Source organism: Monopterus albus, unplaced genomic scaffold (genome assembly GCF_001952655.1).
Source record: "Monopterus albus unplaced genomic scaffold, M_albus_1.0 scaffold16.1, whole genome shotgun sequence".
Lineage (NCBI taxonomy): Eukaryota > Metazoa > Chordata > Actinopteri > Synbranchiformes > Synbranchidae > Monopterus > Monopterus albus.
The window spans coordinates 2,609,063-2,621,292 of NW_018127896.1; the positions used below are offsets into that span (position 1 = coordinate 2,609,063).

At 40.7% G+C, this 12,230-nt stretch overlaps 3 protein-coding genes across 4 annotated transcripts in view; 1 reads left to right on the forward strand and 2 right to left on the reverse strand.

The window, feature by feature from the left end:
• timmdc1 (translocase of inner mitochondrial membrane domain containing 1) overlaps positions 1–1,119 on the reverse strand; it is a 7,412-nt gene extending 6,293 nt beyond the window's left edge. Inside the window, exon 1 of one of the 2 annotated variants that reach the window (XM_020592216.1) lies at positions 1,023–1,119. The gene's annotated coding sequence lies outside the window, so the exon portion shown is untranslated. Of the gene's footprint in view, positions 1–894 lie in introns of both variants that reach the window. The other variant, XM_020592214.1, reaches the window with a different exon arrangement.
• Positions 1,120–1,276: 157 nt separating this feature from the next.
• poglut1 (protein O-glucosyltransferase 1) lies at positions 1,277–5,590 on the reverse strand. The gene is made up of 11 exons (XM_020592213.1): positions 5,493–5,590; positions 4,832–4,922; positions 4,476–4,619; positions 4,254–4,389; positions 4,039–4,160; positions 3,667–3,726; positions 3,350–3,449; positions 3,133–3,191; positions 2,672–2,839; positions 2,533–2,589; positions 1,277–2,405 (listed from the first exon to the last, which is right to left on the reverse strand). The coding sequence occupies exons 1-11, from the start codon at positions 5,563–5,565 to the stop codon at positions 2,249–2,251; spliced, it is 1,167 nt and encodes a 388-aa protein (XP_020447869.1). The 5' UTR covers positions 5,566–5,590; the 3' UTR covers positions 1,277–2,248.
• Positions 5,591–5,935: 345 nt separating this feature from the next.
• LOC109955731 (calsequestrin-2-like) overlaps positions 5,936–12,230 on the forward strand; it is an 8,627-nt gene continuing 2,332 nt past the window's right edge. Inside the window, exons 1-9 of the mRNA XM_020592146.1 lie at positions 5,936–6,433; positions 7,797–7,881; positions 8,140–8,240; positions 9,074–9,182; positions 9,833–9,906; positions 10,275–10,405; positions 10,495–10,540; positions 10,643–10,697; positions 10,797–10,897. Coding sequence (XP_020447802.1) covers positions 6,191–6,433; positions 7,797–7,881; positions 8,140–8,240; positions 9,074–9,182; positions 9,833–9,906; positions 10,275–10,405; positions 10,495–10,540; positions 10,643–10,697; positions 10,797–10,897 — 945 coding nt within the window. The 5' untranslated portion in view covers positions 5,936–6,190. The remainder of the gene's footprint in view (positions 6,434–7,796; positions 7,882–8,139; positions 8,241–9,073; positions 9,183–9,832; positions 9,907–10,274; positions 10,406–10,494; positions 10,541–10,642; positions 10,698–10,796; positions 10,898–12,230) is intronic.

A 12,230-nucleotide genomic window follows, 5' to 3' on the forward strand; every position in this document is an offset into this window, starting at 1 on the left:
TTCTCATTATCATTGAAACTCCATGAGGTGAGATCTTGCATGGAGCTCCAGACCGAGGGAGATTGGCAGTTAATTTATGTTTCTTCCATTTGCGAATAATCGCGCCAACTGTTGTCAGCTTCTCACCCAGCTGCTTGGCGATGGTCTTGTAGCCCATTCCAGCCTTGTGTAGGTCCACAATCTTGTCCCTGACATCCTTGGAAAGCTCTTTGGTCTTGGCCATGGTGAAGAGTTTGGAATCTGGATTGATTGATTGACTGCTTCTGTGGACAGGTCTCTTTTATACAGGTAACGAGCTGAGAGGGCTCCCAATGTCAGCTCGTTACCTGTAGAAAATACACCTGGGAGCCAGAGATCTTGCTGACTGATAGGGGATCAAATATTTATTTCATTCATGAAAATGCAAATTACTTTATAACTTTTTTTGTAATGCTTTTTCTGGATTTTTTTGTTATTGTTGTGTCTCTCACTGTTCAAATAAACCTACCATTGAAATTGTAGACTGATCATTTCTTTGTTAGTGGGCAAACTTACAAAATCAGATGGGGTTCAAATAATTTTTTCCCTGACTGTAGATAAATAGATAAGCACTGCACACTAGTCCTTTATTCTCAGCAGGCTTCTCCTCTTTCAACCACATGCATTTTACTTGCAACATTTAATATCAAACATGAAATTTGTTTCTCAATGTCATTATTTTTAACTTACTGCTAAGTGACAGTAACACAGAAAATGTATCTTGTTTCCATTTACTGCAGACTGTGTATTTCCAGATAAAACCATACGGTATCTAAGTATTTCCATGCCATCTATGGTGATTAACCTAAGCCTTAACTTTAGCCTTAACCTTAGCCTTAGCCTTAACACGCTATATCACGGTGACACGCAGCTTACCGGCGAGCGGCGCAGAGTTTCCTCTACAATAAACTGTTTTCTCTAACGCGTAGACGCCCCGGTTCACATATTGGTACAAATAAAGTCCCCTTTCTGCTTTTCGTTATTGCCTTTCAGCGGTTTCTTACCAGTGACTTTCCGATTAGCCCACCGGCACTGCAACCTTTGACCTCAGGGCTACACAAAATGATTATTACAACAGCGCCACCCATCGGTGGAGGACCGGACATGACGCAAAATATTGTGGATTAAAAAAAGAGCGCTACTGAGTAGCTCCATATTTTGTATGCATCAACAGTAGCTGCATATGATTCTATCCATAGTTACAGATGGCTACACAACCGTACACACGTGTACATATATCATATAGTACTACATTTGAGAATGTGCCAGAACTAAGCCGTTTATTTGCAAATGAAAAATGCTGCACAAGCTGTGACAGCAACCTGAATGTCACACTCTGATCACCACTTTTTTGATCAAGTTAACACAATAACAGACCATCTTTATCAGATTTCCTAACACATTGTTAAAACACACATGATGCTACACAATGCTTGTTCAAAGCATAATGTGAATACTACAACATATTCAACATTATCCTGTATCAATTACACATCATCTGCCATCTCTTAACACTAAGATTCTTTTCAAAATGTAAAAACAATTAACTCCACACATCAAAATAAAACAAATTACATGTCATTATTACTTACTAATGGCAATTTGTGTGGACTCAAATAGTGTTGGTCATTCTTCTGTACTATTTAGGAAGCCACCAGGACACAGGCTGCCATTGTTATTGTGCCGTTTGTAGAAACAAATCATACAGTAAACTCATTTGGTGTATGGAATAAAACTCGGTAAAGGCCTGGTGGTACTGCTCCTGTCGCCCAGTAGAGGGCAGTGTAGCAAAGGTGTTCAACTTCACTGTTCATGAAGATAAAAGTCACACTAGTTGAAACTAAATGGCTGCTGCAGTGATGCTGCCTTTTCCCATCAATAACATATTCAGTGTACTTAATATACACACAATAGTAATACATAAAATACATACAATCGTGGTAGTTTTAGTTTGTATTATTACTGATGCATTCTTTGTAGATGTTTGAGCAGCTGCTGACAGCCAACATTACACTGGTGCTTTTTAGCAAATCAATTCATGGGACCAGAAAATGATCAGTGAAAAGTCAACATACAAGCCCCCTATTGGCACCTCAAGATGCCACAATACAACTACATAATCCTAAATGATGTGTCCTATTAACTGTTCCTTTAGTGAGGACATCACATGTAGTGGTGCGGTGATTACATTCATTATCTTCAGCTGCCCTGGACCTGCAGAGCCGCTCTTTTACAGCTCTGTCTTACTGGGTCTGTGGACAACCTGGTTGTAGTCATTCCTTCTTTTGGGTTTGTAGGTGAGGAGTTGACTAAACTCGATCAGGAGTCGCTCCCAGTAGCAGGAAACATCTTGCATTCGCAGGTGGCTCAGGATGAATTCTTTCCCCCTGTTAGGAGGGAGAGAGTAAGAAAGTCTGACACTGGGGTTTAGTCTCTCTTGAGTACCTATATACTGCAAATATATTGCAGGGAGAAGCACACATCAAAAATCAGCAATAAAACACGATCATTTACCTTGTGGCAATTTCTTGTGCAATGACGTCATTCTCTCTGACAAACTGCAGAAGTTCCCTGAGGACACAGAACATGGGAAGACTTATTAACACACCTGCACTGTACTTGTATTGACTTGCCAAGACAATCGCTGCAGTACCTGACATCAGAGAGATCCTGTTGGACTGGGATATAGTGGACCCAGGGCTTGAGCTGAGGGTAAAAAAACTCCTGCCATTCATCCCCCACATGAAACACAAGGGAACCACAGAGAAAGAGATGTTTGAAGCGGAAGCTGGCAGTCACGCCCCGGAAGTTGAATAAATACCTGGAGGAGATCAAGAGGATAGTCAGATGGTATTTTTCAAAAATCACAGTGGTATATTATATTGAAATGTCTCATACTGTAGATTCCTTTTAAAATTAAGTTAGTTAGAGGGGTGAACACCCAGAAATGACTAACATCACACTACACTACTCAAATATGTCACAAAATGCTTGGACAAGCAGGCAGAGCTGACAGAGAACACCACACTGTAGCAAGCAAGGATGCTACTGCCTAACAAGATGAATGTATTTCAAAATAGTTTCATTTTAAACATAGCAGAGAGTTCGGCTTACTTGTATTTGCAGTGATCGACCAATGGGATTTCTTTAGCCGCTGGTCTCCCTAGGGTATCCTGTGATAAAAGACCCACCTGATTTTAGTTTTAAATTAATGTAAGGATTCAATACTGGGAAAACAACCGCACAGATAATGGAATATCTTACAGATCTGTAATACTTATGAAGATTTTGGAGCTTCTTTTTTTTGTAGTGTGCTTTCAGAATGACTAACCCTCTCAGACTTCCAGGCCTGGTTCTTTGTGTACTCTGCATCCACCAGCTCTGGAGCTTCTCTGGACAGAAGGATCAGAGGGTCACGCTCTGGACTGGTTCTGGTTCAAAGAGACAGAGAAGACAATGAAAAAAAATGCAGTTTGCAGGGGGAAGACAGATAACGATGGAACAGGAAGATGCTCCGCTGAAGGCACAGAGATGCACAAATGGACAACTTTGGTAACAGAATAGCTGAATAAAGAATAAACACCAAAAAATATTGTTTGGATTGTAGAATGTCATGTCATTACACAAAACAGCACTGTCAAAACTGACCTGGAGCCTCTAAAGAATCCTTTGGACTCTTTTTTCTTCCATGGCCACTGTGCTGCAGACCTAACACAGCATATTACATGGATAAGAAATCATATACTCCACAAGTTAGGACTAAAAATTCTGAAGTACTCCATTCATCCATTTAATTTGTTAATGCTCAATTAATGAGTTCTGGTACCCAAGGGAAAAAAATATTACTCAAAATCACAAGCTACCAGTGCCTAAAGCTACTTCTTCAAATGATTTAAGCAAATAAATGTATTTTAATAAGGATGTGAAACAGAGGAAAACAGGTAAATCAGCACATCTGATATTTACTTAATAAATGATCAAAGCTGGTTCAGTACTTTGTTTTAAAATGCTAAACCTTACTTTTTAAGGTCATCTATCATCAGATCCCATCTTCCCAATCCAGTAGGATATATAGGCCACACGGCAGGCCCGCCCTCCCAAAATGTCCAAGCAGGGTACATGATGTCCCAGTAGTCTGAGGTCTTCTCAAATCAAACACACATCAAATTCAGCTGTTACATTTAAGAAACATCAGCAGATTTTAAGTGTACACAAAATACTGCCCATAGTCTGACCTTGCTGAAAGAAAAAACCGGCAGGGTTGGCTGCATCCAGCTGGGAACTTGAGGGTAATCCCTGACATTTACCACCATCTCCAAGTCAGGTAACTTGTTGATCACCTCTAGAATGAAATGCTCCACCCCGCTGCACCTGCAAACAGGAAACCGATTTAAGATGAACAAACACACAGCTGAAGGTACATATTCCGATTCATGTCAGGTACTTTTCCTCCTTACCTGGCAGGGAACATACAATTGTGTTCCCTGTACAACTTATTTCCAATGATCTGATAGTGGGTGCCCACCCCTCTTTGAACTGTAGCAGCCATGACATCCTCAGAGATTCCCCCTTTAAAAGGGTGCAAGTCATGTAGGAGGACACTGACACAGAAATCAAGAGAAAAATAATCAGGTCCATACTGTTTATTTAAGACTTTAAAAATGTAATTTTGCACATGGTAATGCAACAAGTTATATTTGTTTATCTGGACAAAAATCTTCAGTCAAATCTTCAAAGGTGTTAAATCAAACATTTTTTATTTCTTCACTGTTCTGTAGTTCCTGTGTGAGGTGAGAAAAAGCATCCCACCCACCTTAGATGGCAGCTACAGTTGACAGGGTTGCATGGATTATACCCTTTAACAGCATCAGAAATCTTTTCTCTAATTTTCTCCCACTGTTTTCCTGCAACAACACATAACAATGGGAAACCGTGTCGGAGGGAATTTTCATACTGGATCAGAAACTAGCTAAATTCCAAAAGTGAATGAATGAATGAATTTTACAGGTCCCAACTTTTATTCAAACTGTTTCTCACAGCATACAATCACTGGAAATTATTGCAGAATAAAATGACCTTACACTTTTTTGATGAATGATGGCGATGGAGGAAGGAAATGACTCGTTTATCACTGTCACAGTATCCAACCAGTAAAGTTACACTGCTAAGTACTAATTAACAGCTAGCAGATCTCTTTGCTAAACTCCGCCCGTGCCCAACAATAATAAAGATCTTAATAAATACACATTTTATTTCACATTAATACTTTTAACCCTGATTTAAGCAAACCTAAAATTATAAAACACCTTAGTTAGGTTAGCTCAAAGGCTAGTTAGCTAACTAAGCTCGTGAAGTGATGAATGATTCCAACACCAAAAGTTATAACCAAAGCAGCGCAAAGAAACAAAACACAAAAACTCTCACTATTACGTTTAAAATGATTTCAAAGGTCGTATGTGTTTAATATGTCTTACCGGATGCACCACTCAAACATAAATGACTAACTAGAAGCAGTATTAAAACCCTCCACAGCCAAAAGCGCTCCATTTTTCTATCTGTCCTCCAGCTTTGTCTGAAGAGAAGAAACAAAGTCGCATTCTGTGATCTGCTATTTCTGGCTGAATGTGGTCATTACGGTAATGCGCAAAGCAAAATTGATCTACAGGTTACGCTACCGTAACGTTTAGGTGATTAGTCCAAAGTGGTATTCAAGAGATAAATGTACCAACATTTCTTCATCCATATTCACAAAATATATCAATTAATTCTTCTTTGGTTTCATAACATGAGATAACATTCTAATGCATATGTGTTCATTTCAAGGGCATAACTGGCAACCTCATGAATGGTTGTCCTTTAAATATACCCGAAATATGAATTTCTCAGTCAGGGCAAGAAAAAGGAGGAGAAAAGAGACCCTCCTGAGATTTGGGCAGTAACACTACAGTCATGGAAAAAAGGAGGGCACAGAAGACAGGTGGAGAGGGAGATATATCAAACAAGAATAGACAGAAACAGAGTGAGAGTAAATAATGACAAAATATTAGAGAGAATTGTTCATATTTTCTGGGGAGGTAACAGAGATCATATCTGCAGATAGCCTGGGTTTTGTCCCTTTGATTTCTCTGCAAACCTCATTCTGGCTTGCACACACTCCTCAGCTGAAAAAACAATGCATCAAATCTGTCTCTCTCTACTATCTGGCCTATGCCTTTGTCTGGTTTTCTTGTGCAGTGCTGAAGAAGGTCTTGAGTTTCCCAATTTTGATGGTAAGGACAGAGTGCTGGACATCAACGAGCGCAACTATAAGAAGGCTCTGAAGAGATATGACCTGCTGTGTTTGTTCTACCATGAACCTCTGTCAGCCAACAAGGGTGTGCAGAAACAGTTCCAGATGACAGAGCTGGTGCTGGAGGTAAGATTAACTAGGGACAACAGCTGCATATACCTACAGAATTAATGACATTCCCATCAGCCTCAGCTGTACTTGGTGCTTAGTGCTAATTAGTAACATGCTAGGCTTTGATACTTAAATCCTGCCAAGAAAATATCACATGACATGATATAACCTTAAGTGAGTGATAACATAAAAATGCTCACAACCCCTCTGGTTAGACTTGCAGCCTCACCACTGTGCTCATTTGGCTCTGACCGGTCATAACAACTCATCATATAGTCAGTGATCTCCCCGGCTGAAAAAAACAGACACTGATCAGTCTTCCCTTGTTTACTTGATCTGTAGACTATCTGCTTAACCATACAGTGACATGTGTAAGTTTCCCAGATGTCTCATAGTGTTTTACCTGAGCAGTCTCTTTAACTGTCAGAGATTTTAATCTCATTATTCACACTCCTCTGTGGTTGCCATGTATTCTGGGATTGTTTTTAGGTCATTCTGTTAATTATAGCTTATTCCCAAATCTCTTTACTATCTGGCTGTGAACTAGAAATAAGTAAATGTACTCTTGCATTTCTTCCCCTCTTATTTATGAGATAAAAGTATGAGAACAAGAGCATGTTACTCACTCCTTTTATTTGTTAGTATTCACCAGTTTTATTCGCTCTCTCCTACCTTTTCAGTTATGTTTTGTGTTCTTGTAATGTTTTTCGGCACTGTTTGAAAGCAAAAGCACAAAGTCAAACCAAATTTCTGTTTTTTCAGTGGTATTTCTAAATCGGTTTTCCTTTCCACAACCCACTGAAAAACAAGTGGTCCTCACTCACAGCTTTCCTCTAACAAGAAAACTCCACAGGGGGTCTCAGCACACACACCCGCACACGCTGGTAATGAGAATATGTATTGACAAAGACAGCAGCAGCTGTGAGTGCTGGCTCAAATACACAGTGTACGAGTACCAGCTAAATGAATAGTGCAGTGTCGTGGGTGTTAGTATGAGGTGCTTGATCTCAGGCCATTGTATCTGTACTGAAGAGTTAAGGTGATTCCACTTCGTCTTTTTGCTTGATGAAACCATGTCCAGTTGGGACCGCTTGTTATATGTCCATGAGATGCTGATTTTCAGATTGTTACATTCAAATAATTCATAGGCCAGAGGAGGTAACAAGAAAAATTAAGGAATAAAGAAATGTGAGAACCATTTTTGAGCTGCAAAACATTTTTTGTTCATAATTTCTATTAAACATCATGTTTATCTTGCAGCCCCTTCATGAGACACTGCATGCTTACATCACAGCTGGCACATCCAGTCATCAAACTGTCCAATGCACTGACAGGAAAAGCCTGATGCTGACTGATATTTGTCTCTTTTAACAACCAGCTCACGGCTCAGGTCCTGGAGTACAAAGACATTGGTTTTGGGATGGTGGACTCCCAGAAGGATGCCAAAGTAGCCAGAAAACTGGGTTTGAGTCTTGTCTTATCATTTCACAATATTTTACATGCTCAATCTATGTTCAAATTTAGCTTTTATCCTGGATCAATATTTTCTTTGATATTCCATTCTAAGATCTTTTGACTTATTTGTATGAATTTGCTTTCCATATATACACCACTTAACTAGTAATATACTTTAACTACTATGGCAATAATGACAGTTTTACTTTCTTCTAACTTAAATTAGCCTTTCAAAGTTATGGACAATATTTCTGCTGTTTACTTAGGTCTGGGGGAGGTGGGCAGCTTGTACATTTTCAAGGACGACCGTGTCATTGAATTTGATGGGGAGCTCTCAGCAGACACTCTGGTAGAATTCCTGTTGGATGTGAGTGGGGAACTGATTCTACTACTTTTTTATATATATATAATACAGTATATAATCTTGTCAACCATGGTGAGAAGAAATCCTCAAGCAATCAACAGCCAGCAGCCTAAAGCTACAATTATTATAAAGACTGGCTCAGTCTGAAGGTAACAAAATCTACATATCAGAATGAAAACAGGTTTTATCATAGTCAGTTCTCTTCATCTGTACTATGCTGCATTACTTAACTGAACAATATCTATGAGGTTATACAAACTAAAGATTCTGCTTCAAAGAAAATAAAACACACCAAAACTGTACAAAAGCTCAGTGTTCCTCATTTCCAGGTTCTTGTTTTTTACAATTCAATTTTTGTACAAATTAGACAAAATAAACATATTGACTTTAGAGGGTGCTTGTAGACAGGGGCAAATCTAGAACATTTGGACAGGGTGGCCGGGCTGGTACACAAACTCAGAAAGGAGAGGCACCTTTGAAATGTATTAAAGTTCTATGAAATAATAACCCATACATTAATATGGATGAAATTGTTTATTTTGTGTAAAACTGAGACATACATAATACTTTTCTTTAGCTAACTTTGGCTGCACTCCTTATTTACTCTTGGCTGGGCTGTGGCCAGTGCCACCCCTGGCCACCCCCTTGGCTCCGCCAATGCTAGTAGAGCCAGACTAGCTGTTTCCAGCAGTTTACAGTGTTTGTGCTAGGTTAGGCTAGCTGTAGCTTCATATTTAATAACTCTGGGTGGGGGTAGCATATTTGTTCCAAGTTTTCCTGTTCTGCAGTGTTTCCTGTCAGTGAAAATCACCTACCTGTATTCTACTGCCCACTAGGTACTGGAGGACCCAGTGGAAATGATCAGTAACGCCATGGAACTGCGAGCCTTCGAGAGGATGGAGGAAGACATTCGTCTCATCGGCTACTTCAAGGGAGAAGATTCATGTTAGTCTAAATTGTGTGATGGTTTTAAAATACATCTGTCCCCTAAAGTTGCCTCATATGTTCCCCAGACACTCATGGGATGTAGAGGCTAATGGAGCTACTTAACCATGTAGCCTAACTGGCTGCTAAAGGGAAACCTGATTCCAGGCTCTGGTACTCTCACTCAGTCCCACGAGAGTCTTTAAATAGCTTCTAGTTCTTTGTCTAATGGGTCAAACTGCAATTATAGTTTCTCTGAAGAAAAGGCAGAAAAATGAGACAGGAAAGATTCTATGTGGTACAATATGACAACGGCATGAAGTTTCATTATGGAGACTATTTCTGTCTAGAGACAGGTCGGTCTTTGGTCGTGACCTTGTTGGGAGCAGAATCAGGAGCTTGTTACAAGTGTATAGATTGTATTAAGGGAGACTTTGTTACTAGGGTGAAAGAAGTTGAACCATGATTGGACACTGAATGAAGAAAGTGAGCTTCTCTGCTTACCTTCCTGATCACATACTGTAGACTCGGCTAGGAATGTGGCAGGAATGTGAATGATCAGCTTCCACACTTCCACAGTTCACTTGACCTTCTGGCTGTTTCACTTTGGTTTCTGCCATTCTTTCTGGAGTTCCTTATTATCTTTCTCTCTCTGCCCCTCTCCCACTCAGACTACAAAGCTTTTCAAGAGGCCTCGGAGCGTTTTCAACCTTACGTCAGGTTTTTTGCTACATTTGATAAATCTGTAAGTCTCAATGTACAAACTCGTATTTGATTCTTGTCACTTATAAAGTATATTAACAAACAATTTGTAAGAATAGTTAGACAATTAGGAAACTGCTTATTTGTGTTCTTGCAGAGAGTTAGATGAGAAGATTGATACCACTCTCATGCATGTACACTAAATATGGAGCTAAAGCCAGTAGCTTAGCTTAACATAAAGACTGGTAAATCCATGTTTGAACATTACTGGGAAAGAGAAGTTTCTGCCTGCTTAATGAGTTTTGTCCACTCATTAAACAATTAGTTCTTTAATGATACTGATAGCCTATATAAGATTATGATATACATTATAGAACTTTTAATGATATCCAGGGTTGTTGTATGTTTTAGGTAGCCAAACATCTCTCCCTGAAAATGAACGAGGTGAATTTCTATGAGCCCTTCATGGAGGAGCCGGCGATCCTGCCTGGCAGACCTTTGTCAGAAATGGACATTGTCGAGTTTGTCAACCAACACAGAAGGTTGAGATGATGTATATGCTTTAAGGGTTATTTCACTGCTGTTAATTAAGGGGTTAGGGTGCAATTTAGTGAAAATGTGCTCTTTTTAGGGCAACGTTAAGGAAGCTGCGGGCAGAAAATATGTTTGAGACGTGGGTGAGTAGCTGAAGACTCCCCAGACAGTTTCATTAAAACCAATTTGGGTGCCATATCAGGACAATTGAGACAGTGTATTGTCAACTCTTCTTCCTCCTCTAGGAAGATGACATGGATGGCATACATATTGTTGCATTTGCTGAGGAAGAAGATCCAGGTTGGTGTCAGAGCTTTTTACCCTTTTGTTTTGCAGGTTTTTTTTTATTCTTTATGTTTGTTTAGCACCTGAAGGTGAGCTCTGTTCTACCATCCCCAGATGGCTACGAGTTCCTAGAGATCCTCAAAGATGTAGCCAGAGACAACACCAACAACCCAGAGCTCAGCATCGTCTGGATTGATCCTGATGACTTTCCTCTGGTTCTGCCTCATATCTATCTATCTATCTATCTATCTTTCTTTCTTTCACTGATGTACAGACACACCACAGATTGTTTATCCTTCATGGGTCACATAGCCTGGCTCCCAGGAACAACATCTGAGATCTCTGTCCAGAAGAGTGCAGTCCTAGGAACAGCATCCTCCATGGAGAAGGAGGTTGGAGATCAAGGCAGCAAGGGGAGCAGTTAGCCAGCTATCGGAATTGCAGAAAGGCGTGATGAAGAAAGGGGTACCTAAGTACAACTCACGGTCCATACCTGAAGCCTTAGAGACTGCCAAGTAAAGGCTGTCCCAGTGGCAGGGTAACAACATGAGAGCAGACCCACCAAGGCTGGAGACTAAACAGTTCTGTAAGAGCATATGGGAGAAGGAGGCATCACAAAACAACAGTGCTCAATGGCTGGTGGACCTAAGAGCAGACCACAGCAACCTCCCTGCACAAGACCCAGTAATCATCACAATGGCAGACATTCAAGATAGGGTCTCAAGTATGAAGAGCTGGACAGCACCAGGCCCTGACATGATCCATGCCTACTGGTTAAAGAAGCTAACTTCACTCCATGAGCGCCTGGCAGAACAAATGAACCAGCTACTAATGGATGGAACCCACCCTGAGTGGTTAACTGAAGGCCGGACAGTCCTGATCCTGAAGGACCCTAAGAAGGGAGCAGTATCATCCAACTACAACCCAATTACCTGCCTCTGCACAACATGGAAGCTCCTGTCCACATGGATTCTGGAATGCTTGGAACTGTACAACATCAACAGGACTCTAAGAGCCTTCATCAAGAACTCAATGGGAATGTGGAAAACAACCCTAGAGGCGAGCTTCAAGCCAATTGCACAAGTCAATATCAAGTGGGGTATCTAACAAGGAGATGTTCTGTCCCCGCTGCTGTTCTGCATAGGGCTGAACCTCCTCAGCTAGATCATCACCAGGACTGATTGCAGATACATGGATGACATCAAGCTGTATGCCAAGAGTAAACAAGACATCGACTCACTGATCCACACCACTAGGATATACAGCCAGGACATCGGAATGTCATTTGGACTGGATAAGTGTGGTCGAATGGTAACAAGGAGAGGGAAGGTAGTCAGGCAAGGCAAGGCAAGTCCTGAGAAGTCAGCTGAATGGAAAGAACAAAGTCCAGGTGATTAACACCTACGCCCTGCCGGTCATCAGGTACCCCGCTGTCATAATAAGCTGGCCAAAGGAGGAGTTAGATGCCACTGACATCAAGACAAGGAAGCTCCTTACAATGCACGGTGGGTTTCACCCCAAGTCCAGCATCCTGAGACTGTACACTAA